This window comes from Amblyomma americanum, chromosome 6 (assembly GCF_052857255.1).
Source record: "Amblyomma americanum isolate KBUSLIRL-KWMA chromosome 6, ASM5285725v1, whole genome shotgun sequence".
Lineage (NCBI taxonomy): Eukaryota > Metazoa > Arthropoda > Arachnida > Ixodida > Ixodidae > Amblyomma > Amblyomma americanum.
The window spans coordinates 96,281,456-96,309,177 of NC_135502.1; the positions used below are offsets into that span (position 1 = coordinate 96,281,456).

Below are 27,722 nucleotides of genomic sequence, written 5' to 3' on the forward strand. Positions count from 1 at the left end.
CTTTGAACAACAACGATGTGCTGGCGTCAATACCGTTCAGAATTATTCGCCAAGACCCGCACAAAAATGTCACGACTGCCTATTGTAGCAGGGGCTTTAGGGTGCCGCAGTGTATAGCTCGGAGATTTAAAAAAAAACCGGCGCAAACAACCGGCGCGGAGGTCGGCCGACCCTCCAACGAGTCAAACCTGTGCAGCGACACGACGGCCACAAGCTGGATGACAAGTCGGGGCTCCGGCCAGGTGTGTGGCTCGGGCCGGCTGCGCCGCTCCACGTGTTCACTGCATGCACCTGCGGAGGCACCGCGCGTGTGTCTGTGTGGCCGCGCCGCGTACGCCAGACGACGGCGCAGGAAATGCGAGTGCCTCGATCAACGGGACGCCGGCGGAAGGCACGCAATGCACGCCCACCAGCTCAGGCGCGCAGGAAAAGGGGGGAAAAAAAGAAAAAAGACAAAGGAAACTGCTGCTCATCGCAGAGCCTGCAGTGTCTGGATGCGACCGGCACACGCGAGATAGAGGGTTGACCTAACCGTATATTACTGGAGCTGGAAAGCCGGGCGAAAGTTTGATGAGGCATTCAATTCTTGAAGTGCGAAACGGCCATGCCCGAATGCAACTATATCCTGCGCTGAAGCTCCGGCAACGCCTTTGGCCGACGCCCAATCTTCCTCCAAACAAGCAAGCAGTGCGTTCGTAACTTTTTCTTTACCTATACAAAACGCGAATCAAAATATCAAGTTATAAGCGCAATTAATTAAGAATTAATTCCTCACTTTTTAATTAGCGAAACATCAAAATGTTAATTTCCCTCCCCAGCTGCGGTTGGTTAAAGGAGTACTGCAGCACACAGCGGGACATGGACTGTTGGCACCTGCTTTTTTTGTTGCAACTCGTTTTGTGCTGTCCCCCTTTCATAGAATAAAAGCGCTTATGTTGTGATATCCCCAACCCTGATGCAGTTGTGTTGCGCGCTTCTTCAGAGTAGACGACCCGGGCGGCGCACTCGTCGAAAGGACTTTTCTGCCCGCGGTATTGCCGGCATCGTCGGAGCTTTTTTTTAAAAAAAAAATCTCGATGGCGAGAAAGATAACCGCATATTCATGACCTACATGGCTAATCAAGAAGCGTTCACCGCGTGAGAATATCTGAAATCGGCGCACGGTTAACTCAAAGCCACACCCATTTCAAGATGCTAGACGCGATTTTAGTGAAGCTGCTCAACCTGCGGCATGTATGGACCCAGCAGGAATAGAATGAGCCGTGGAAACCAGACACAGGCTCAGTGATAAGCATGTCTACAAGGGCCACATGGTACACCCTAAACAAGAATACGCCCATATGGCAGTAAAAAAGGGGTGTAACTTACTTATTTTCATAAAAGGGCATGTGCTAGAGGACAGCCTACCCCCTTTTTACTCCTTTATATTTAGAGTGTACGCACAGAACCCACGGACGCTTCTGCAGGAAGTGAGGACACGACAGTAACGCGCCAAAGTAACCGGGCCACGTGGCCATAAGGCGAAACCTTTCGCCTAAGCCTTTCCAATTTCACAACAAAGGCGACCAGGTTCGGGGCGTCCTATGATGCCAGAAAAAAAAAAAAACAGGATTGTGTTGACGCACATGGTTGCGTTAATAAATGAGCTCGCGACAGGACTTCCTAGTCCACGCAGCTTGCCTCCAAAGCTACCAGCCCCTGTGTATAGACTGGCATAGCTCGAAATATCCCCCCTCGCAGCAAGTCCATTACCCGCAGCGCAAGCCACTACGTCGCCAGTCATCTATTGTGCATTGTACCGCGCATGTGATCTTCGCGCGCTATGGAGCGGCCTTCGACAATGGCTTAAGCGAGCGACGACAAAGCCCGTCGGCTATTCATCCTAAGGTGTTACTGCACACTTTCCACTTCTAAGAAGCGGGACGTAATCGCCTAGGCAACGCCGCTCGTCTTCGTGGTTTAAAAGCACGCGGAGTTTAACACGTGCTGCGCTTAACACGCTTGTTCTCCGAAGCAGTGAAAGGCGAGCTACTTGTGCAACGCATTTGTGGACAGCGGTTTCGATACCTTGCAGCAGCTGGAATTATATTGACGACGCTGCAATTTATTTCCCGACACCACGGTGCCGAAGAATACTTTGTCATAATCCACTGACATATTTGCGTTAAAAGAGATAGCCAAAAAATAGTTTTAATTCCGGTCGCGACTATAACCGAGCAAATAACAAATGACCAGAAGACCTGCCGCTAGACTAGATGCTAGGTAATAAGGAAGCAATTACTCATTGACATCTACCCAAGCGCAGCCATACGGCTGCAAAGGAAGGGAGCGACTGCTCCGGTGAAGCCGTGGTCCCGGGTTCGAACCCCGGACCAGGACGAATTTCTTTATCTGCGAAGTTTCTGAGAAAGCTGTATAGCTTTCCTCTGTAGCCGTATGGCTGCGCTTGGGTGGATGCCAATGAGTAATTACTCCCTTATAACAAATCTACACCTTGGTGGACTCCCCTCAACATTAGACCAACTAGATGGCAGGTGTTTAAAAAAAAAAGGGATTCAGGCGCACTGCGCATATATCTCAGAGGTAATCGGCCTGTTCTCCGGCCTTCGCCTTCGGACCAAAATCCTCTAAAAAAAATTAAATGAGCAAACAGGAGGGTCACCGATCTTTGCCGCTATGCGACAGACTAAACGATAGTTTCGTTTTGGCGAGAAGATCACTTTGAAGGGCGATAGCGTTGGACGACTTAATATTCAGCGTTAATATTCAGCTGCAGCAGACGATGAACCTGAGCGCGAGAAGCCGGAACGATGCGTGCCATTCATGACGTGATTTGCTGATCCACGCAGTATTCGGGCCGTGTACAACAAAGAAAACCTACTTGAAGCAATACTAGAGGGAATAAAGCTTGCCTTGAAAGCACCCCAAATAAAAAAAAAATGTGTACGGTGTGAGCGAGAGTACCACGATGCACAATCCGCATGAAAGGGAGGAGAGAGCGGCGATGTATACACGCACGACCGACGGAGTCTGGAAATAGTCTTCGACGCGTTGGCTCCTTCTGACGCGGCCGATAAATTTGCGCACTGAATGGAGACCGAAGGAAAGGCTGCCAGCGCCCGCATAAACAGAGCGAGACGCCTCGGGAGATTGCGAGCCGTTGGTGAAAGTTCGGTGAATGAAAATAGCGCAGACTGAAGGCTAACGTAAACAAACAAACAATTTTTTTCAAGACATAACCCCCTCCCCCGCCCTTGTGCACTTTTCTATGTATAACTTTTTGTTGCATAACTATATATCTACAACTATATATATCGTAGATTAAGCAACCATTATTAAAGCTAACGAAAGGGGATCAGGCAAATGCGGCCTGATATGGCGCACCCGGGTGCTGCACTAGGAAACGTACGCCATGTTATCACAGGAGATATGCTCTTATAACGCTGGGCTTTCGAAGGCTTCACTGATATAGATACAACAGAATGGAGGCTTATAGTCGGCTATGGTGCGTCAGTTACATGTACACATGAAACAAAGAACCGAGGATTCGACAGTACAGGGGCTCCATGTACCGAGTACGACGTCTAACTGCCACTTAACTGTTTGTAAATGTTAATTCCCTGGTCCCGCGCAACCTATCACGTTCGCGTTATAAATGACGGTGCGCTTGAACTCGCTATAAACAAACTGTAGCTAAACTAGACGCTGTAAACTAAACTTCAGGCGAGGGTGCACAAATTAATGATGTAAACACCAGAAATGAATTTAAAGGTGAATTTAAAGAAATTTGAAGAAATGAATTTAAAGAAAGAAGCAAAAAAAGACCACGTGAAATCGGCGGCATGTCCAGCTGTTATCGATTAAAGCCTTGATTCAAAGAGCGCAAGATATGACGTCACAAGACGGAACAGGGTGATACGAACAGAAGACAAGAAAACGGAAGTGACAGTTTATGAATGGCCTCGAAAACTATCTAATCGTAGTTTACACGTTCCCAAAACTGCGAGTTGATCGCAACAGTGACGAGTTCCACACGGCGAAAGTTCGGCACTTTGCTCCTGCAATGGACCAACACGTGATACCGCGGGTATCTTTGAAACCAGGAGAACGTGGCCAGCAACAAAATGTTACAACGCGTTTGAAGACAGCGCAGGAATTAAATGCCGCGGTATCGAAAGAAGAGAATACATCTTTAGCATGATCAAGAAGGACAGAAAAAAAAACGACTTTCCGTTATCTGCAACGTCCACGTTGGCGCTCGCACACATACGGGGCTGTACACCACAAGGCGCAGAAAATTAAGAGCAGAGAAACAGAAGCAGCCATAAAACGTTTGATGACTGCAGACGAATCAATGAACTCCATACAACGCAAACGTTACTGCAAGCAGAGGCCCCAATTTCCGATTGTTCCCCGGCGAGCTGCTGGAAGGCTTCTTCACGTGTCTGGCGCCATATTTCTTTTTCATTTCTCTCACCCTTTCCAACCCGTCTGGCGCCACTTTTTCGTCTGGTTTTCAAGACGGTGCTGAAAAAACCCGCTCTTCGGTCGCCAAACAAGGCGCCGAGGAGGGGGAGAGGAAAGCACTAAAAAGAAACGGATCCTACAGCGCCAACGAGGAGTAAAAAAAGAATTAAAAAAAGGGGAGAGCGAAAGAACGGAAGAAGTAGGGCCGCCGGCGAAATGTCCCGAGGAAAGGCGAGCTTGTCGTCCGCACCACACAACGCAGGCGCCGTGCACCGAAGACCGCTGCGCAGAAGACGCCCTCGCTGCCGCCGAGACGCCGGGTATCGAATGAATGGGAATCCGCTGGGCGGCGCCATGTCGGTCGACGAGGTCTTGCATCGTGGTCGCGGCGGGCACCCGAAGACGTTGACGTGTTACACGGTCGTAGGAGAAAAAAATTTCTCGGCTAGACACTCGACGAAAGCGTCGTTAAACACAAGGTATAGGGGGTGAACATTTTTTTTTTCTCGCTCGACGAGTGGTAGGTACCAAGAGCCACGACCGGTGTGGGGTGATTACCTGACCACTTGACCCCCTGGTCCTCGAGGACAGGTAGCGCCCAGGGATCAGAAGGGTCCTGGGGCGTCGCGTTGGCGTTTATGTCCGCCTTTTGCGGTGTCTCGCCGCCCATTTTGATCTTGACCTGCGCCATCGGAGCAGACGCATCAATGCCCGCGGCGGACGACCGGCAAAATCCACTCTCACACACGCTCTCGCTCGCTCGCCGACCGCATCCTGGAAACGCCTGCAAGCCCCCGCGTCCACAGACCCGAGAAAAGAAGAAAAACGTGGCACCGGGTACTTACCTCCACATTGTCCGGCCGGGCGACGACCATCGCGCTCCGCAGGAACGTGTACTTGGCTGCGTTCTTTGATGCCGGCATCTTGGAGAGTGCGCACGTTATCCGCAGGAGGCGCGGCTCTCCCTATTTATAGGTCTCGTGACGTCGGCCGCCCCTCGGCGCATGCGCCGCGCCGCTAGGCCCGCCGGCGGCCGCGGCCGTCGTCTGCTGCTGCGCACATCCGGGCACTGCATGCGTGCGCCCGGCCCGTGCGCACAGCACTGCGCGGGCGCAACAGCCTACTTTGCGCGCCGCAGGCATTGCCCCCGCGAAAGCGAATTCCCTGTTTTTATGCGCGCTCTCGGGGCGGCTGTGTTTATACGCTGACGAGCCGCAGTGAGCGCTCGAACTGCGCACTTGACCTCGTGGTCATTCATTTCCAGCCCCTTTCGCGGCGGCACCCGCCTTCGCGCCCTGCGCTAACGTCCTCGAATTATTGGCGACTTCATTCGTTATACGGTGTACTTTATTTTTGAAACTTAAGCAACGGCATGCCGGGACACTATCTCACTCCACGTTCGAGTTCGTTGCCGGTGACCTCTGTCAGTAGCCCGGTTGAAAATCGAGTGCCCCGGGTGCCGGGCTAGAGTCTCGCCGGGGAGGCGAATCTGTGACCGAGGCTAGCTTTTTTTTTTTTTTGTCCTGTGCGCGTCGCAGGCGCGTCGTCTGCTTCACGCGGCGCCGAGCGGAGGCGGGAGAGGGGCTCGCCTCTACGCCGCCGGAGCGGGCCACGCTCATTGGTCGAAAGAGGAGGCGACGTCACGCGCCGCGCATGTGATCGTCTCGTGGGCTCCGGACCGTGTTCACGTGGAAGCGGATCGTTATTTTGGCGCGCTCGCCGCTCGCTTCTCGTTTTTCGAAAGGGAAAAAAAGAAAGGAACCAAAACCGAACAGCGCAAGCAGACAGGCAACGAATATACGATGAATGCGGTGCTGGCGGATAGCGGAAGAACAAAGCAACATCTGGGCCCTTCCGGCGCGAAGCTGGAGGTCAGGCCTGTCTGCACGCGATGCGCTACGCTAAGCGTTAACGTCGGACGATAAGACGCAGACTCTTCCCTTTTCCCCCGATCTATTTCGACACGACGCTCCGGTTTTCCCCGGCATTCTTGCAAGACGCGCAGTAACACGTTGACATCGTAAGAGTGGCGAGAAGCGCGTAAAACTGCGGCTAAATTTGAATGTGGCTGACGGCTGTAGCTTCCGGTCAGGACACGCCTCCGCACTACGGGCGTCAAACCAAGTGACTCGCAGTGTCTTCCAAGAACGAACGTCCAGCTTAGCACGCTCGGAGTTCAAGGAAGGTCGTGCGACGACACGACACGGGGAAGCGCTATTGTGACGATGACATCAGGTCCGTCAATCACTTTTCGGAACCCCCTGCTCCCTTTCTCTGGGTATTGCGTCGGAGAGCAGAAAAGCCTACCGCCGGTGCAAACACCGCTGTTTTTCCTGCTTTCTGGTGTGAACCGGCGCTCTTTCCCTCAGCGGTGAAATCTCTCTGCGTTGCTCATACAGACGGAAATTGCAAAGTTTCGCATGCAGCATCCTGTGCGCTCTAGAGGCTTGAACAGCGAAAAGAGCGTCAAGACCGCCCGATTGCCATTTTTCCGCTCTGTTTCTAAAGGGGCCTAGCAGTCTGGGCAAACATTAGATATGGTGAACACTGTATAAATTTCAAGAGGCTTTCCCCCAAGCGGGCAAGATTTCCTCCAAATATGCAAGGTTGGCTGAGTGTCCCGCATGCGACATCAAATTCTTTATATTTATTTTTTGCCACACATATCGTCACTTCGGGCAATTTATTCTCATTATGTGCATCTCTGCCGATTCTTTTTTTTACGATGGAGAGCGTGTATCTCGCTGAACTTTTTCACACAGTATGCACTGCTAGTCTTGGGAGGCACTTCTGCTTAAGACCAGCAGCGCATAATGTGTTCGGGGACGTGTCCCTTTCAGGGCAGGTTCCAGAATGATGTCATGTGACCACAGCGACTGAACCATAGCAAGTCATTGTCAATAGCGACTCAACCACACTTAGTTTAATTTGTACCGAACTGCTAAAGCAAAAAGGCGGAAATGCTGTTAGATACAGGTGCACACACTTGGTGGCTTCATTGATCAGAGGGGCTTCCCCCTTGCAGCCCGCTGCAGTAGTGAGGTAGCGAGTAAGACGCACTTAGACTGAGAAATCACTCGATGGATTGAATGCGAATAGAACGCACTGCTACGGACGTGTATGAAAACTAATCCCTCGGTAAGTTGTTCTCAGCGTTTAAAATATTCAGCTGTTCATGGGCCGAGTCGAGGCTGCAGATTAAAGAAACCTCGTCGCGTGGAACAGGCAGATGGCAGAGGACGATAGCTACCCTCAGCCCCAAAAAAGTCCCACGCCAGAGAAATGACAACTCGCACAGCTAATCAAAGAGTTCGCCGCGTCGCGCTCGTCTCGCAAACACCCGCTGCGTGAAACTGCCACCATCGTAGACAGACATGCCCGGGACGGCGCCCGAGTGCACGTCGTTAGGCAGGAGCTACGCAGCCGGCGGGCAGCAGTTCATTCAAAGACATAACAGCTCCGCAGCGGACAGGCTAAACACTTCGCTGTGACGTGGTCGTCGCCTTGTTGCGTGGTGCCAGGCGGCCTCTGCAGAGCCCGTGTCTCGCGTTACACTGCCTTTCCCAAGGGATCCAGACTCAGCGGCGCGGGAGCTCTGCTGTGCCGCCCTTAGCAACATATAAGGCAGACGCCCCGCAACCCCCCCATCCTCTCACAGCCGTGCCCCGTTCACAGTGTAGCAGCGCTTGAATCTGAACCTGCGATCTCGTAGGTCGCGTGAGCACTAGTGACAAACGGCCGGCGGCGGGCCGGTCGGTTCTTGCCGGATCGGCTGCCGACAGAGTGTGTTCCCCCTCTCTCTCCCCATCCTCCGAGTAGGCTGTGGCTTGTTCCCTCTCTCTTTCTCTCTCCTCAGCCAACTGCTGCCCTCGCCACGGCCCGCAGACGACAGATCCAGAACAGGCGGTCAATGGAGCCAGACTGGGCGCGTGGTTACACGCGCAAAGCGGCGGGATGTGCTGATAATACCGAGCTAACCGCGGCGAGTACCGAAAGGTCGTGACCTCGAGACGCTCGGCGAGTCCGCATGGGGCCGTCTGGAATGCGGATGACGTCTCTTTTAAAGTAGTCGAGGCAATTTGATAAACGTCCAGTTAGATACTGTCGGGGCATTACTTAGCGCGAAGATTGCAGTTATAAGGAGGAGGCTGCTTAGAAGAGGAGATGATGAAATTCGGGCGGCCCTTTAGGAAGTCGCAAGCCGATTCGACTGCACAGTGTAGCATTTGACTCACACCTAAGAGTGTTCGACAAGGATGGCTGACCGACCTAGAGTATTTGTCATAGCCACGAGGAATATTCAGTCTCTCGCGCAGTACAAGTCCACCTTTCTCGGGCAAAAATTTTGAAAATGGGAAAACTGTAAGACACTGGAACGGAAATATTGAAGGTAATGGTCCATTATCATGATATGTAGCAAAATATTTCTTTTAAAGTGTTTCCATCGATCGCATTGAACAGTTAAGACTGCCATAGAAAATCAATAGGCAGCGCTTTTGACGATAGCAAAAACATATTATTATTATTAAATAAAGAACGACTGCCGTTGGGTGATCGGCGGATACATTGATTATTATAGTGAAATCTTATTCTGTACGAAAAAATTGCGTTCACAAACGGTTTCCCGCTCAAAAATTATTTTGCCCAGAATTTCTGGGTGTGTGCAGAACATAATGAATAAACAGCGCTAAAGAAGTGGAAGAATAGCAAACAGTACGAGCGCTATACAGAACGATTATTTTAGCGAAAAAAAAAAGTACTGCAGAGAAGTGTCGTCAGGAGTTGTAATTTGCCCCTTCAATATTGCTACCTCAAACCCACGCGGATCCGTCTGTTTGGGACGAGAGCTCGGGGTAGCAGCCTTAGAGACTGATTTCGATGCGTATTAACCGCCACGAAGTTCTCGCCGAATCGACACACAAAGGAAAAAAACCTGCGCAGAGATTGATCGACTGTCGTACGGCTGTTTACAAACACCTTTCTCATTTGGTACGCGTGCACCCCGTTCGGTCTGTGTGCAGAAGTCTACGCACCGCGCACGTTCTGCCAACTCGAGCTCTTGTAAACAGTCTCGCCGAGAGAAAACGAGATTACTCGTCGGCGCCAGACTGATGCTCGTCGTTCGCAGATTGTGCGACAAATCAATCACACCTGCTCCTGCCGAAAGACGCAACACTCGAGATGTCAGAGGACCTCCTGGACTCGATAACACGGGACAGAAAAAGAACCTCGAAGAGTGTTGGATGAGAGTCTTCCTATCTGACAAGCTGGCGATGACTCATTTGGCTCGGCTGCCAAGTGCTACCGATTTCACGCCGAGGAATTCCCCCTGTTCTGTTTGTTCGATAATACCGAAACTGTGGACTCTTATCCACCCGACCGCCGCTTGAGACGGGAACGAATATAGGTGCTGTGCCCTAAATAGCCGAAGAAGTTTCATAAGCACCCATATTAAAAACAAATCAGTTGCTTTCGCACGCGCAGCAATGTTTGCAGTAGCGGGCCCAGCAATTCTGAACAAAAGCTTTTAGAGCGGGAAACACTTTATGAACGCAATTCTTTCTTATATAATGTAAGGTTTCAGCTCCCCAGTCAACATAATCGCAGACCACCCGATGGCAGCCTTGCATTTTTTTTTCTGTTAACGTTTTTGCTACCGTAGAAAACCTCTCCCCATTGGGTTTCTATGGCAGCCTTCACTGCTCGATACGATGGATGCAAACATCTAAAAAAAACAGATTTCGTTACACGCGAGAAGAATGAATCATTACCGTCAATATTACCATAACAGTGCATTACAGTTTTCCAATATTCAAAATTTTTGTCCGAGAATGCGGGACACGGTGGGTAGTTTCTTGAAACGATGACCAGTTAATGCCTAACGCTATCTTGTCTGCGTCCTTCAGTGTCGTCAGCTGAGCGAGTAAACAATCAGCCCACATGACTTCGTTATCGATGGAACTATCCAATCTGCGTTTGCCGTTTGACAAGCGTTTCACAGTCAGGGTGTCGTGAGTATTATCTGGGAACTCTACAAGGCAAAGTTAGATGCTGTACCTTGTTAGCTGCGAACTCTACAAGGCAAAGTTAGATGTTGTACTCTTACGGGTACAGCACCTAACTTTGCATATGGTGCCTTGTAGAGTTCCCAGCTAATACGCACGATATCCTGCCTGTGTAAGGGTACATCTAACTGTGCATATGGTGCCTTGTAGAGTTCCCAGCTAATACTTACGACACCATGCCTGTGTAAGGGTACAACATCCAACTTTGCATATAGTGTCTTGTAGAGTTCCCAGCTAATACTCACGACACCCCGCCTGTGTAAGGGCACAACATCCAACTTTGCATATAGTGCCTTGTAGAGTTCCCAGCTAATACCCACGACACCCTGCCTGTGTAAGGGTACAACATCCAGCTTTGCATATAGTGCCTTGTAGAGTTCCCAGCTAATACTCACGACACCCTGCCTGTGTAAGGGTACAACATCCAGCTTTGCATATAGTGCCTTGTAGAGTTCCCAGCTAATACTCACGACACCCTGCCTGTGTAAGGGTACAACATCCAGCTTTGCATATAGTGCCTTGTAGAGTTCCCAGCTAATACTCACGACACCATGCCTGTGTAAGGGTACAACATCCAACTTTGCATATAGTGCCTTGTAGAGTTCCCGGCTAATACTGACGACACCCAGCCTCTGAAACGTTTGTCAAGTGGCAAACGCAGATTGGATAGTTCCTGTCACCTAAAGGGCGCTCTGCTGGAAAGGGAAAAAAAAGCCTGGCTGTACATGCTTAGACTAATGCGTGCGTGAGAGGAATTGGGGGAGGTTAGAGGCGCCAGTTTACAACACGGGGAAGAAAAAAGGCCCCGAGTGGGGGGCCTTGACCAGCAACATGTCGCGCGCGACGGTCGGCCACAGCGCGAGGCGAATACAAAACGAGCTACACGCGCTCGGCCGAGCGCTAAATATATATCGCCCTGCTTTTACGCACGAGGTGCGACGCCCGATAATGACGGCACCGTCGCATGCGGCTTAACTATGTGCGCCCTCTGCTGTCAAAGGAAACGTGGACTGCGGTCACACCACTCCCTGCCATAAAGCTGTATAGCATCATTGGTATTTGAGGTTTAATGTTTCAGAGCTATTAGTTAGCGATCGCTGCGTTTACATGAACTCGACAAAAATCGAGCTGAGTACACTTTTTGAGAGAAAGCGGAAAACATCGAGGGAAAGTGTAGAGGACTGGCCAGGGCTTTCCTTCTCAAAAGTCGTTCTTCTCTCGCAAAATCAACTCGACCCGCACTGTATCGAGTAGATGTCAACGTAGCATATGAGCGACGCAACAGTAAATAGCTCCGGATTGATTTCGATAGCCTGGGGTTCTTCGACGTGCCCTGACATAGCACAACGCGAGGTTGGTTCTGCACTCCAGCGCCACCAAAACGAGGCTTCCGCCGCAGCCGGGATTCGATCCCGCTATGCCTTTGACTTAGCAGCCGACCGTCAGAGCCAATGAGCTACCGCTACCCGCGCCAGAAACTCCACCGATGGCCACCACAGCCACAGCCTGATTGCTCTTGGCCATGCCTGGAGGGGTAAAGAATAGGGTGACATAAGTCGTCCTAAAAAAGTAAAAATGCTGTCGCCGGGGCAGATATGCAAGTCTGTGACGAAAAGACTTCTCCGGAAAGCAGATATTCTGTGCTTTCAAGGCCACCTCGTGGGCGTGCCACTTCCCGGGTACTGGCTGCAGGCGCAGACTGGGAGCCCCACCAATGAGCGGCCTTGGCGGCTCATTTTACATTAGATTAAAGCTGGTGAAGCATTTCGTTTTGAAGCAGCGCATGGGCTTTATATATTAAAAAAAATGTTACAGAGGGTCCTCAGGGTCCTTGATTATCGGTTTATAATAAAGGAATGGAGATAGTTGGAACGATCCCCGTGGCTCGTCACAGGGAACGTGTAGAAATAGGAGTAGTCTGCCCTATTATCGCCACCGTCCTGCAGCTTCTTCACAAGAAGCGGAAATTCAAAAGACCGCGATAACCGGAGAAAGAGCACAAGTCCGTATCTCTAAGCCCATTTTGGTTCACTTACTATGCCTGATGGTTCCAAGATCAAGCGCCAAATTGCTCACATTCCTCCCTGTGTTCTCATTTACTGGCAGGAGACTCGATCTTCAGTCGGGGCTAGGTTTTAATAATGTTAAAGCAACTTCACTGTGGCCAAGGCCTCTCCTCTGCTACACTGTCCACAGGTATGCCGCACGACTGAACCCCCCCCCCCCCCCTCTCCAGCAGTCGATACGCCAACTGCTTAGCTACTTCGACTCGCCACACGTGCCTTCTTTTGTGCCTAACGGGTAGAAACGGATTCGTGTAGGCCCAGGCGCGCCGAACGCCTGTGCGCTACATCTTATCTCGGTCTCGTCGTCTGCCGACTACGCGCCATCTCTATCCTCTATCTTCCTTGCGTACGGTCGGCCGCAACCCGAGAGTCGTGAAAAAAAAAATTGTGGGGATGAAATATTACATAATGCAGACAGAAAGAGAGGGAGCAGGAGGCGTTAACGGCAGCTTTGATAATTTTGTTGATTGCCTCGCAGGCGCAACGTAGCGAGGTCTCCATACGCTTTTTTTATAGCGAAATCGCGAGACCGGCTAGAAAGTAACAAGAAAAAAGAAGATAAAGCACAAAAAATGAGGAAGGAAGCGGCGTCGGCGGCGAACGAAGGAAGCGCGTAAGCGAATTGACAAGGAAGCCCGCGGGGACACGCCTCGCCGTCTGTCGGTTCCCGCTGGCGCGAAGATTGCGGCCATGCTAGGCTTGCAGAGGGGGTGCTCCGGTTGACAGGCCTTTTTCACGCCCCTGGTTACAGGGTCGAGAATTTCTCTCTCATGGATTTCTCTCTATTGGACCGAAACGCCGTTCTTTTAAACGGCTGCCTTTGAGTGAACCGGATAGAAATGTGCCACACAATCCACAGATGGCTGCACAAGATTTTCGAAGGTGCTGCTCAAGATATTCAAAGGCGCTGAACAACATCTACAGAGGTACACGTCCGTCCAATAAAGAAGGGAACATCGGTTTTCACAAAAAGAAAAAAATGACTTGGTTCTTTGTACTAAATTTTAAAGTTACTTTTCGATATTGTGCGCCAAAAGGGTAAAATAGTTGGAAAAAAGGAAAAGGTTGTGCTTGTAATAAGTAATTAAGAAGCATTAATTAATTCAACGCTCAAGCTTTGTTCTCTTCCATATTAGATTGATTTTACAGTCCACGTCGCCCTTGCGTAGAGCGCTTGATCAGTGCACGTATATACCTGCAAACAAAGCGGCATCTCATCGCATCTACTAGGTAGGTTCTCAGCAAAAAGATTGGCCTGCAGTGGAGCCACATAACTAAACAAGCACGTGCATGCATGCACTGAACGCGAGAGTCATGGGCTGCTGCATAATTTCATTTTTTATTGCCCTCTGCGCTCTGGTGAAGCGCTCTGCACACAGAGGATGACGCAGGCTGTATTGTGTAAAGTGCACAGTGGGGCTGCACAATATTTACAGAGGTGTGCGAGGCATGCATACACCTGCACAGCCACACTGATCAAGCAAGGCCTGAATGAATTGAGGTGCCTGAAAGGAGTTGGCAGATACAATATCGTGTTACGTCAAGACAATGTAGAAGTGCACAGAATTCACAACCACCTTTCAGTATTTATTTCGCCGCTGTCAAAATATTTCCCAATTCGCTCTTTCAGAGAGTTACTACGGTGTTGGTCAACTGTTCGGGGGAACCCCCAAGGTAGAGTAGATTTGTAATAAGGGAGTAAATACTCATTGGCATCCACCCAAGCGCAGCCATATACGACTACAAAGGAAATCTATACAGCTTTCTCGGAAACTTTGTAGTTGAAGAAAAATTCGTTCGGGTCCGGGGTTCGAACCCGGGACCACCGCTTCGCCAGAGCAGTCGCAATGCGAACTGGGCCGTTGTGCTCATGCTCAGCGAGCCGTCCCAGTTAGCTCAGTTATTAGAGCGACCGCACCGGCGAAGCGGTGGTCCCGGGTTCGAACCCCGGACCAGAACACATTTTTCTTTAGCTACAAACTTTCTGCGGAAGCTGTAGAGCTTTTCTTTGTAGCCGTATGGCTGCGCTCTGGTAGATGCGGTTTGGTTTATGCACGGTTTATGGGGGTTAAACGTTCCGAAGCGACTCAGGCTATGGGGGACGCCGTAGTGAAGGGCTCCGGGAATTTCGACTACCTGGCGTTCTTTTACGTGCACTGACATCGCGCAGCACACGACACGGTCCTCTAGAATTTCGCCTCCATCGAAATTTGACCGCCGTGGCCGGGATCGAACCCGCGTCTTTCGGGTCGGCAGCCGAGCGCCATAACCACTCACGACACCGCGGCCGCTTGCTCTGGTAGATGCCAGTGAGTAAATACTCCCTTAGTATACAGTATCCAACAAACTGCCGTAGCTTGTTTTCCTGTCTAAAGCTTCTTGGCCTCCTCGGTTTCATTGGTTTTTCCCATCTGGCACTGATTTCTGCCGGGAACGGATATTTAGTCTGTCCATGCATGTCTTCCACCACCGCCATCACATTTGAATTTCCAGGACGGGGCTGTATGTTGAACAAGAAATAAACCTTACGACTACCATTCAGGGACTGGTTGACACGTATGCGTTTGCAATTCCCTTATCGATAGATGCGTTTAAATTTATGCCAATCTTGCCGGGTTGTCAAGCCTGTCATTGATGAACCTTGAGTATAAGTTTGTCCCTAACCTATCATGACGCAAATGGGACCTGTTTCTAAGCCGACGATCTCACTGCGACTCTGTCGAAGTTGAGCTATTACAAAGCAGAAGGTGAAATCATTATAAAAGCGAAGTCAATTTCTGAGTTCGATTCTGAACCGAGTCTCTGCAGTAAAGTACAAATGCAGGAAGCGCCGAAAAAGTTATTCATTGGTGAGGTAAGTACTCGAGACGGGATGTCCTTAAGGTTTTCTATAACTATACGCTGAGCAGCTGAAGAATCCGTCTCGTTAACTTGTGCTGAACAGCCACGCTGTATCTCAGCAAGCCACTAAGGGAGCCGTATACATCTTGCAAACACCATTTGGACATTGGAGTCGGTCGCTGAAGGGAGCGGTAGTTCGAACGGCAGGGCGCGTTCTCAGAACATGGGCGGTCGTGCAAACATTGAAGACTCTGCCTACTCCTCGTTACCCACTTTTTTTGATCATGCGCCCTACTAACCTAATCAAGAACTTTCACCTCAACTCTCAGCAAATGAGGGCGATATCATTCCAGCTGCGCTTCATACCGGTAAAGAAAGGTGCCCTTTTCCGCTGAAAATTAGCGCGTTTATTTGTTTTCTTTATTAAATCACGCATTGTTCAAAGTGTGTTTTTAATTTCACCACCTTTCACAGCTGCGTCACATTTAACATTAAAAAGGTCAAGCGAGCATCGACGTTGCCAGGCACAGCGCCAAGACAAAGCCACTACTTGAGCCAGAAGCCCGTATCGTGTAAAGCTGAGTTGTTTCTCTTCTAGGGTTCACGTAACAACCGTCTTGTGGCCTAAATCACGACCGATGGTTACCTGAACCTACAGATCTTTAACGTGCACTGACATCGCACAGCACACGAACGCTAAGGCGCCCGTGTGCTGTGCGATGTCAGTGCACGTTAAAGATCCCCAGGTGGTCGAAATTATTCCGGAGCCCTCCACTACGGCAACTCTTCCTTCCTTTCTTCTTCCACTCCCTCCTTTATCCCTTCCCATACGGCGCGGTTCAGGTGTCCGCCGATATATGAGACAGATACTGCGCCATTTCCTTTCCCTCAAAACCAATTATTATTATTATTATTATTATTATTATTATTATTATTACTACTACTACTACTACTACTACTTACTACTACTACTACTACTACTACTACTACTACTACTACTACTACTGCTACTGCTGCTACAGAACCCTTGAAATGACTTTCTTCGAAATTGTCTCTCATTTAATTTAATTCGATAATTAATTTCACTATCTTGTCAACAAAACAGTAAAAGAAATAATATTCATCTGCACGACAGACCGGGCACGTTCGACAACGTAAGCGGAAGCACGTCTTGTAACAAAACCGCCGTGTCAGAGAAAGCGGCGCGTAGCATTCGTTGACGCCACTCGAGCAGATTTCCGACACGATCCGCTTTGCCACACCGCCTCCCCGCTGCGCTGACATTTTCTTCGCACGCACTGAACAAACCACGTCTAATCGAGGGTCAGGTGTTACAAGGGCGCCGTCATCTCCGCTGGCGCCGACGGGAGAGCGTCACGCGAGCACTGAACGGTGCACGTGCTGGCGGCGTGGAAGGCAGGCTGCTGCCGCCGTATCACTCACGAGCGTAGTACGGTGCAGCGTGTTGCCTGTGCCACGGCGTTGGGAAAGTGACGCGCAACGCGTTAGGCATATCCCAATCGTTTCACGTGCTGCCCTGTTGTACAGAACCAACTGCGCTCACGCACCTCGTGAGAGAGAAGAGCACACATTTGACGATTGGCTCCTGGTGGTACAACGAGGAAATAAATACTCAGTCATGGTGCAATGACTGACGAAGGAAGGTGTGTAGAAATTTTGGCGCGTTCGTACGACGTGACACACTCAGTTGGCGCGAAAATAGAAGAGCGCAGGCCGAAAAACGGACAGACCTCCCGTTTGCATGCCTGATCGCTCATCGACTGTGCTGTGCCGCAATCATGGGCGCCGGACTGCAGGTGGTTGAGATTATTGGACAGAATTACATTAACGCTGCCACATACATGCAGCCTAATAACACCTGCTAAGTACCGCGCTCGGCGGGGGCGAATTTGTGGGTCACTGTTGGAAAGGGTGGTTGGGGGAGGGGGTCCATTTAAGCCATGTATTTCTGGGGCATTTGAATTCGAAAAATAAAATAAAAAGGAAGCTTCCTAATAGTCCCATGTAAAATGTTTTGCTTGGAGGGGGGCATGAGGGGGGTGGGGGTGTAGAGGGCTTCCCTCCTTCTCCGTTAAATCCACTCTTGACGTTCAATGGATTCCCTGTTCTATGGTCATCCGCTGTCACTTCTATTCGCTCCGGTGTTCACTGCATGGAATTACTGCAGTTTCGAATATCGGCACACACAAACAGGCGACAACAGTTATTCCCCGGAGGCGGAGGATTGTCCTCGGGTCTCTGGGGCCTCAATCGACGCCGTATCACAAGTCGAGCCCCCAGAGTATACGCTTATCGCATCCGCATTGTTCCCTTAACAGGCTCTGGAATGCCCCTATCAGCGTCCCGCCCACAGGTTAGAGAAGGGAGACGCAATCCATGCGACTGGCTGGGGCCGCCGCTATCTGTTTGTCGGCTTTTTTTTTTTTCCCTCGAATATTTATCGGTTACCGCCGCTCTTACCCCGCATTCTGAAAGTGGAACTCGGACGCTAGCGGTGACAAAGGGAGGGGCCTGTTTACGTCTTCCGGCAAAGGTCGTGGGCTCGTTGTCTTTCCTGCCGGGAGAAAGATTATCGCTCCTCTCACTTCCTGCGGCACAGTCCTCGGAGACGAGCCCCTGAACACTACATTGTGGTACCGAGTGTGCCAATGCTTAATGGTGACAGTTAAAAGTGACTGCAAGTTTAAGACGTCTTTTCCCCGCGAAGTTGTATCACAAGGCAAAAAAAAAAAGTTATCAAGGACAGAATGAGTTATGTTTTTGAATGGCCTCTGTTTTTAGCTGGCTTCCGCTTAGGTTACTGAATGGTTCCTGTTTATAATAAACAGATTTGTCCATTATACACACTTCCCCAGTCGCCGAGTAACTAACCGTTTTCTCTTTGCACCGGACACCTGCCCCGGTGGTTCCGGTGTTCGGCTGCTGATCCCAAAGGTTGCGAGTTCGACCCCGGCCGCGGCGGTCGTATTTAGATGGAGGCGAAATACAAAAACGGCCGTGTGTTGTGCAATGTCAGCGCATGTTAAAGAACCCCAGGTGGTATACGTCAATATTCTGCCCTACAATAAGGTGCCCCTCAGCGTGATTCTCATCGGGACATTAAAATCCCGCAATCCACGAATCTTGCACTACTTAACACGACATTCTGGACTAGGTTGTTTTACTTTTCCGAAGATTAGTCATCTCTTAGAACACAGCGCGAGGAGAAGTCGTACAACAGAATTTTGACCTCCATTCAGCTGTTCAGCTATAATCTAATAATAATAATAATTGGTTTTTGGGGGAAAGGAAATGGCGCAGTATCTGTCTCATATATCGTTGGACACCTTAACCGCGCCGTAAGGGAAGGGATAAAGGAGGGAGTGGAAGAAGAAAGGAAGAATGAGGTCCCGAAGTGGAGGGCTCCGGAATAATTTCGACCACCTGGGGATCTTTAACGTGCACTGACATCGCACAGCACACGGGCGCCTTAGCGTTTTTACTCCATAAAAGCGCAGCCGCCGCGGTCGGGTTCGAACCCGGGAACTCCGGATCAGTAGTCGAGCGCCCTAACCACTGAGCCACCGCGGCGTGTTCAGCTATAATCTACAGTTTTCTATTATCTCGTAATTCATTGTGTCGTACTTCAAATGTGAAAGCCTAGTTAACATTTAGACGTGGTTTCGTTATCTTAATACCTTCAACTTCACGCGCCTGAAAGTGAGACTACCGCCCGATAATTCACAATTTGACACGAGCTAGGCGACCGAGATTAGGCTCGAATATGAAAACTGGGAAGTGCTGACGGGGGAGCCCTCCACTACGGCACCTATTTCTTCCTTTCGTCCTTCACTCCCTCCTTTCTCCCTTCCCTTACGGCGCGGTTCAGGTGTCCAACGATATATGAGACAGATACTGCGCCATTTCTTTTCCCCAAAAACCAATTATTATTATTATTATTATTATTATTATTATTATTATTATTATTATTATTATTATTATTATTATTATTATTATTATTATTATTATTATTATTATTATTAATAATAATAATAATAATAATAATAATAATAATAATAATAATAAGTGCTGACGGTGAAGGAATGCACTTGCATTGGCTACAGTGTTAAAGTGGCAGCATGCTACTGCTCCACGAATCTTGATTCTAAAGCCAGACATTCTAGAGATCGGTGGTTACATTTCTGAATCTGCCTCATGTATTCGCTGAAGTACCGATTCCGAGTGGCAAGATACTTCCGCCAGCGAAGACAGCTGGAATAGAAGGCAAATGGCAAAGACGAGGATACCAGCGAACGAGAGATAGCGAAAGCCCTTCCGCGCGGTAGCACGTCTCAAAAGCGAAGAGAGGCAAATGCGTCCTAATATTGCAATTACAAGTAGGCCCGTGTACTGTGCGATGTCAGTGCATGTTAAAGAACCCCAGGTGGTCGAAATTTCCGGAGCCCTCCACTACGGCGTCCCTCATGGCCCGAGTCTCTTTGGGACGTTAAACCCTCAAAAATCACAAATCAAACTTTGAAACATTCGAATTGGCTGGACTTCGGTACAGAACTGCGAGCGATGAATCAATCTGTCATGACGGCAAGGATCCTTGGCCATACGTACAGGAATGTTTCGGAAGCGAGGTCATCGACGCACACACCTTGTGCTCCTTGTATGCACCTAACGGCAAATGGAAATGGCCGTATCGGTACGGCCCATGAGCTACATACCTTCCAAATCTTGTAGATCAAAGATACTATCTTTTTACCGTACTGATTATACGGTTAATTTTTTTTTCGGGGCGCACCACTGTTGTTGAAGTCAAACTCGGCTTGTTCTTGCTAAAGAACAATGGTCTGTCTGAATGCGTACGAAGTTCGGTCGTTTTCACAGTAGCCACCACAGGCGCAGTCACGAATTTCACCAAAAAGCGCTGGTAACGCAGCGGTTCTAATTGGTTCCGGGTTGGAGGTTTCTAGTTGGTTCAAACATGGCGGTCCGGGCATTGAAGAAAGGGCAAATTGCGACAGAACATATTAGCTTACCGTCTCTCTCTCCTAAACCCCTCCCTGACACAGCATACCGAAAAATTCTGCATAAGCGCATTCTTTCCAACAGGGAGCTGTTTATGAACGCGTTTTTTCCCAAATCGCAAACCTGCAGCATAACAGTCACTGTATACGCAGATCCCTCCTCTGGACTCCTGCAGTTTTTTGTTTGCTGTTTATTGTAAAAAAATGCAGGGGGGTATTAGATACCCGGTGCGAGCACAGGATGAACTTTAAAAGGAAAACTTTGCAAGGTTTCCGAAGGTTAGACCATTGCCATCAATATGTTAATAACAGCACCTTACAATATTCTACAGTTACCTCATAATTAAAGTGATGCCAAAGAAAGCTGGATTGAGTAGCAAGTCAGCTATGCTTAAAATGCGTTAAAAATTTGTTTTATTAAAAAACTTTCCCTCTTTCTCTTCCCCTAAGTTTAGCGGTCCCATTACTTACCTCGAATGGATGGGAGCATGGACATGGACACAAGTGCATGCAAGTGCACTCTACGATCGATAATTCTCGGCATCGTTTTCTTTTATTTTTTGAAGACATCGCGTTGCATACGTGAACACCAGAATTTTTCGCTTTTTTCTTCGTTTTTAGGCGGCTGCGGTGACAGTCTTCCCACGCACTATATGAACGAGTTTTAAGGAACACGTATCGATCAGCTAAGTAAGAAGAAATAAATCTGGACGGCAGATTTCCCAGGAGTCTTACGCATTGCCATTCTTCGACTCCTATCGCGCTGCGTGGTACGGACAACTCTGGCTGACTGACTCACGGCCAGGCCCGACCCCGAAATCATGGGGCCTTGACTAAATTTAGCGCGTTCCGCCGCATCGTTACGGGGCCCGTCAGAGATGACGAAAGCGAAGAGCTTGGCCTGGCGCACCGGCTCGGCACGGTTTACAAACGCACAGATACACACAAAAACAACGAAAAGGAAAACAGGAGCCCCCACGCAGTCACGGCACACGAGAGTGCGTTCACGCATTTCGACGGTCGCACGACAGAGCAAAGGACCCCCTCCCGGGCACGCTTAACACGGTTGCGTCACGAAGGCACATAACGACGCAAGAAGCGTGGGTTCGTCGATGATCCATTTGCGGAGAGACCCGACAATACGCTGAGGGCTACGCACGGGTGTAAGAAAACCAGCGAAGTAACGTAACAGGCGCTCATTGCCCAAAAGGCAGAGACAAAGGGTGCACGTCGAAAAGAAGCCAACTGCGATCTGTCAAGTTTCCGCGCCTTTGTCTTCCGGGTTACAAGGTGAGTATGTCTTTTCTTTTTTTGTGTGACTAAAGCTGCGGAGCCAACGACGGGAAAGAAACACGAAGTTCAGAACTGTCAGACTTGTTTCCAGTGTAACAACCCGACACGGAAGCACACTCAGGTACAACCGGAGACTAAGGAAAAAAAAAATTGAGGAGGTACGATTTATGTAAAGATCGATTTTGTATTGGCCTACAGATCTCGACAAATATAAGTTACACTTGCGCTGTCACGTATCCTTCGCCACGTGGCTAGCGTCAATTGTATGGGGACACCAACAAGGAAGGATGGCTTAAGAAAAGGTCAGACCAAGGTTGCCCTTTAAGTATTTGTCCTTCGTCAAGTATTCTTGGCATTCCTCGAAACAGTCAAATATCCTTGAGAAAACAGTATTTTTTCCACAAAGCAGTGACACCACCGGTAGGAGTACAGCGTCAATCTAAATAAAATTATTGCCCATAGATTCTCTTCCCGCGTTACATGACTTCAGTTGGATTTGCTGGTACTCTCAGAATTAATCTCAAAGGAATATAATCCTCGTCAAGTTCGCCTCACCTGAGTGTGCTTCCGTGTCGGGTTGTTACACTGGAAACAAGCCTGGAAGTTTTCAGCTTGAGATTGGTTTGGTTTGGTTCATAGGGGTTTAACGTCCCAAAGCGACTCAGGCTATGAGGGACGCCGTAGTGGAGGGCTCCAGAAATTTCGACCACCTGGGGTTCTTTAACGTGCACAGACATTACACAGTACACGGGACTCGAGCGCTTCGCCTCTATCGAAATGCGACCGTCGTGGCCGAGGTCGAACCCGCGTCTTTCGGGTCAGCAGCCGAGCGCCATAACCACTGAGCAACAGCTAATTGAAAGAGAAAATTATTTGAACGGCAATCAAATAGTTTATTAATGAGATAAGTAAAAATATAGAAAAAAAAACAAACAGATGCAACCTGCTGCAGCCTGTGTACATTTTTATTTTTGAGCATTACATTTTGTCTCTACGATATTAGCAACCTGGCATCAAGACAAAGGTGTTTTTGTTTTTTTTGCACTGTACGGGGTTGTCATTCAAGTGAGTGTGAATTCATGGGGTCTAACGTAAAATTAAGTCACACTATTCTGCATGGGAAGAAAGACTGTCTTCGTGGCAGTCTTTAAAACGAACAACGCTGCAGAGAAGCCTTTTTATTGAGCAGCGCTCAGATAAACTTACAATGACTTGCGTATTTGATATTTCTTTAAGCGACGTATTTGTCACCGCAGTGGTGATAAGATAAAATTCAGCTATCATGATGTGCTAATCGCCGCACTAAAAACTTACCAGCGTCCTAATAATTCTGCTCTGGAAGGGAAGGCTATTAGATATATTTATGGGGCTGATATATCTTGTGGGTGGCTCCAAGTAAGATCGAAGTGTGGCTGGTCAACCTCTTAAATTTATTTGGAATTCTTAAATACTCTTGTCTTATGACTGGAAAGAGGAGATCCACAACTGGTTTGGCCCTCAATAATTTTTTTGAAGCACTAGAAATTATCAGTGATGAGGTGGAATTCCGCACTTACGCGCTGCTAACGTTTGTTATGAATTACATAAAATATTTTACCATGGGTGCCTGAAATTTGTTTGAGTAAATATATGGATGCTTTCGTTTGTGCTCAGTATTTTTAGCCGGTATAGATGGTACAAATTTCGCTATCAAATTTGTAGAAGTCGTCCCAGGGACGTCTTTTTTTTCTACTTTTCAGATCTCAAACTAAGGCTTGTGGCAGAGTGGCAGTAATTATGCGCTTCGATTATGCAAACTGATCAATCCATCTGCTAAAGTTCATATAAATGTGGCATGTTTAAAAAATTAGCACGGGATTAACGATTCCACCCTAGAAAAGGAAGCTATCAAATACTTCTGTGTAGATAATATATGATATTTAACTGCGCCATACTTAATACGTTGTTCATAAATGTGGCAACATGATAGTGTGGCCTCTTAGCTCGCAAGAAACAGCAATACCGGATAAATTGTCTAGCAGTGGTCCTTCCTAACACACTTTTTTGCATCGCAAATGGTATATCGCGGTATTTTTGCATTGCAAACATATCTAAACTTTATGGCAGATCTTCAAAGAAGGAGAGCATCCGTCACACTGACGTCACTGCCTTGCACTGTGTCATTAGGCGACAGAGGAACGCGGACGACCTTTTCGGGGCTTATCGTGACGCCTTTCCGCAGGAAGCCACTCGAGCTATGGTTGCGAGAGCTTCCCTAAGAATAACCCAAGAACTGCTACTGTTGCGACTTGTTCGCGAAAGTGGTGATCTGGAGTGCATTGTCAAAAGTTATCTCGAGTGGTGTCTGCGCTGAATGGTCAAGTGCCGGTCATCTATCTCCCTTACACTCGCAGTCGCTTTGTTTGCATGCTACAGACTTTGCATTAGACGGACGGGGCGCATCTATTATAGCCTTGTGCTTTATTTTGCACGTGTGGCGACCGCTAAATAGAAAAAAGTGAGTTGAAAAGAAAACAAAATCGAGTAACGCTAGGATACAAAGAGATAGCGAAGCTGGCACGAGGGAAAACGCGAGTTTATGGCATTCTGCTTTAAATTGAACAAAAAAAAAGCGATTCGGGCAGTACATAATTAGCAGAGCAAATAGCCGTGGACTGGACAAGTAGGAGATGGAGACATATGAAGCTACAGCAGAGAATGAAGTGTAGCGGTATAGTTAGAAAATATGCAAATGTTGGGAGACAGAGGACAGGCTGGCAAAGTGAACTTTTCCTTTTATCGCTGTAGTGCCGCTGGCTGTGCTCACGCGCAGTTGACAATCATAACGGTTAAAAAAAAGGCCAGACCCTAAAGGCTGACATCGAGGTTCAAGTGCCCGGAAAATTGTTCAGAGGACACAGAAAACAAAATAAAAACGCCGAAAGGGAGATTACTTCTCCTCTGTGGCCAGGCATAGATGAAGGCCAACATGAGGAAACATTTGCCAGACATGTCGTGGTATCTGCCTGTCTATTAAAGTTAGCTTAAGTAACGAAAGCAATCCCTAGCAATGCAATTTTTGCTGTTTCTGCTGAGCACAATTCGAACACTGCAGCCTTCTTGACACGCAAGTGTAGACTAACCGCTATTCTCTCTCGTTCACACGGACGTAAACGCGCGAACATTTACTTTTCTTTTGGAACCTTTCTTTCTCCTGTCATCTGAAAGGGGCGACATCAGTAGCGAGTGTGACCGGTAAAGGAATTTTATGGTTCCTATAAATGCTGTCAGCAATATAGCGGACGCAAATCAACGCATATTAAGCACGCGTAATAAAGTTGTTTAGGTGGAAATGAGATACTAACTTTAGTGGAGCCCTCCTACCAGATTTGTCTAAGATTCTGCCCTCAAGTAGCTATATTTACGCAAGTTATCACATCATGAATGATGCAAAGAAATCCTGCGACAGCATAGTTCAAGGAATTAGGGAGCGTCTGCGCTGTTTTTATTTACGCTGCTGACATAAAAAAAAGAACGAAAAATTTTGAACATTTTTCTTAATTCTTTCACAGTAATGCCGATAAAGTTTGCGCTAAATGAGTCATTATAGTAACTAATTTTGAGCATCGAAATTAAGAGGAAAGTCAGTGGCCGATTTATACCCCTGTCACACGGCCAGTTTCAATCACCCTCGAGTCGAGGGTCTTCGAGATTCTCAATCGCCATCGAACTCGTCGCTGCTACACGGCAAATCTCAATGGCCATTGAAATGGTTCTCGTGTCTTACGCCACGGATGTGTGGCGCCACAATCGCTACTTTGGATTTTGCAAAAATAACAGAAATATTTGATAAATGTATACTAAATGCTGAAATACACGCATACGCGAAAGTTGTTCAAAACCCTTTTAATTGCACGTACGCGACGGACATGTGCAGACACTGCTGTAGCCACTCTAATACAAGACGAGCCAAAACCAAGCCCGTCCAACTGCGTCGGAGCGCTGCTTCGTCAGGCTTAAGACCTGGGAAATTGCTATGATATCTGAAAACCAACAGCTATTTGTCTCTTGAAACTTTATGCGAGGGTAAGAATGGGCAAATCGAAGGCGAATACAACAGCTTAGAACACGATATTGCTTTGAGGGATTAGCGACGAAGCTGTTATCGCTGTGAAGCGGGCGGGCAGGGTGCCGCCATGTTGTCAACGTTAAGTACGCAAGCAACGCAAAGACTGCAACGCAAAATTAATGTGCTTAATGCGCTTAAAACCAGTCTGATACAATTTTAAAATTATTGTACAGGCTGCTTGCAATAAAGTTTAGGCGAATAATGTTTGTCCATGCTTTTGTACCATGAATGTATCGTGTACGAAAATGCACTTGGCGCCGCTCGAAGGCCCTCGAAATCTCGATGGAGTTCCGCGTTGCTCCGTTGACTCGATAGGCTATTGACTCGATAGCCATTGAAACTGCCCGTGTGGCAGCGCTCGATTGCCTTTGTGTCGATAGACTATCGGTTCGAGGGCCCTCGAAATGCCCGTGTGACAGGGGCATTAGAGAGAGGAAAAATTCTTTTACGAGACATACTAAACTATGTATATAAAAAACTGATTTTAAGCATATAAATTCTGGGTCGAGGCTTCTGCAGGTATTTCTCGAGATATTTGCCCTCGATATGAAGCGTAAAGAAAATAAAAAAAACTATTACTCGCGCTCTCCTGCAAATCTCGTTTGTTTCGAAATTAAGTAAAAAGACTACAAAGCTTCGAAGCAGTCTCTCTTCCCAGCTTTGCGTGGTATAATGCTAAGTCTTTATTCTTTGCCTTAAGAGACGTTATAAATGCCTTGGCACAGAAAAATCTTTACGCAGTGCCCAGCGTCCTTATTTCAGGCATGAAAATACGTAGCATCCGCAAAGGTAATCGAACAAATCGAACGAGTCAAAAAGTAGGGCATGATATTTTCGTCCTAGCATTCGGCGCATCGCTAGCTAAGAAACAAAGAACAGCGCGGCTTCCGGGTGCGCCATTAGGCAATCCCGTAACGCTTTGGCACCGGCTTTACGCTCGCGACGACGTTCGCTTACAGCGGAGCAATCAGTCATCGAATCGTTTGCAGATGATGGGGAAACCCGTAACAATCTACGCACTTCTGATATTCCTGTCACAAGAAACAGCCAGGATAACAAGACAGCACGGGTGTTCATAAGGTATGGATCGGCAAGGCACAAGAGGTGCCCTTTCCCCGTAAGCAAATTGGCATTACTCTGGGCCAGTTGGTATGAATCCATCTTTAGGCCAGCATGAACTTTGGGATGCATCAACGTAGACATACACATGGAACACGGAACACACATGCACAGGCGTTTCCAGGAGCGCAACGCACACACATAAAAATTGTAAAACACTGCATGCAAACCTCTGAAAAAAAACAAAAACAAAGAAAGAGCGCTGTTAACTGTGCACAATGTTTCAGATTAAACACAGCAACCCTTGACATGCAGGCAGTAGTAGAACGCAGCCTAAAAAACAATGCAAAAGTTATCGTTGCTTTCTGTTTAAAATCAGCGACTTTGCAGCATGTGACATACTTATCGCAGAGTGAAATCGCATGATGTGCCTTTGGATAGAGCAGATTTGTTGCTGTACACGTTAAGTTCAAATTTTAATATTTGTATTATAGCTATCAAAGCACGAACCCATCTGCTTGCTGCATACAACTGATCCGTAAGGACCAAGGCGCTCTTGGTTACAAATAAGTATATAAGCCTTCGCGCTGTGTGCTCTGAGACACGTAGCGTTCACATATCCACAGCATTTGCACGGGCACATCACAAATCAGGGTGATTAGTTTTCTGTTTTCCCTCTCTAAACTTAGGTTAGGTTAATGTACCAGGGCTGAGATTACGCAGAGCGTTCAACGAATCGGCTTATTAGTCGTAATGTACTGGCGATTACCTATCAGTGACAGAGCAA

General features: G+C 48.3%; 1 protein-coding gene across 4 annotated transcripts in view; it reads right to left on the reverse strand.

Moving 5' to 3' along the window:
* LOC144093887 (sodium-dependent phosphate transport protein 2B-like) overlaps positions 1 to 27,722 on the reverse strand; it is a 69,164-nt gene that overhangs the window by 15,632 nt on the left and 25,810 nt on the right. The window contains exons 1-2 of one of the 4 annotated variants that reach the window (XM_077627632.1): positions 5,313 to 5,475; positions 5,026 to 5,149 (exon numbers count right to left, since the gene is read on the reverse strand). The exons of 1 other annotated variant lie outside the window; for it this stretch is intronic. In XM_077627632.1, coding sequence (XP_077483758.1) covers positions 5,026 to 5,149; positions 5,313 to 5,390 — 202 coding nt within the window. In that variant the 5' untranslated portion in view covers positions 5,391 to 5,475. Of the gene's footprint in view, positions 1 to 5,025; positions 5,150 to 5,312; positions 5,897 to 27,722 lie in introns of those variants that run through there. 2 more of the 4 variants (XM_077627633.1, XM_077627635.1) reach the window with 2 other exon arrangements.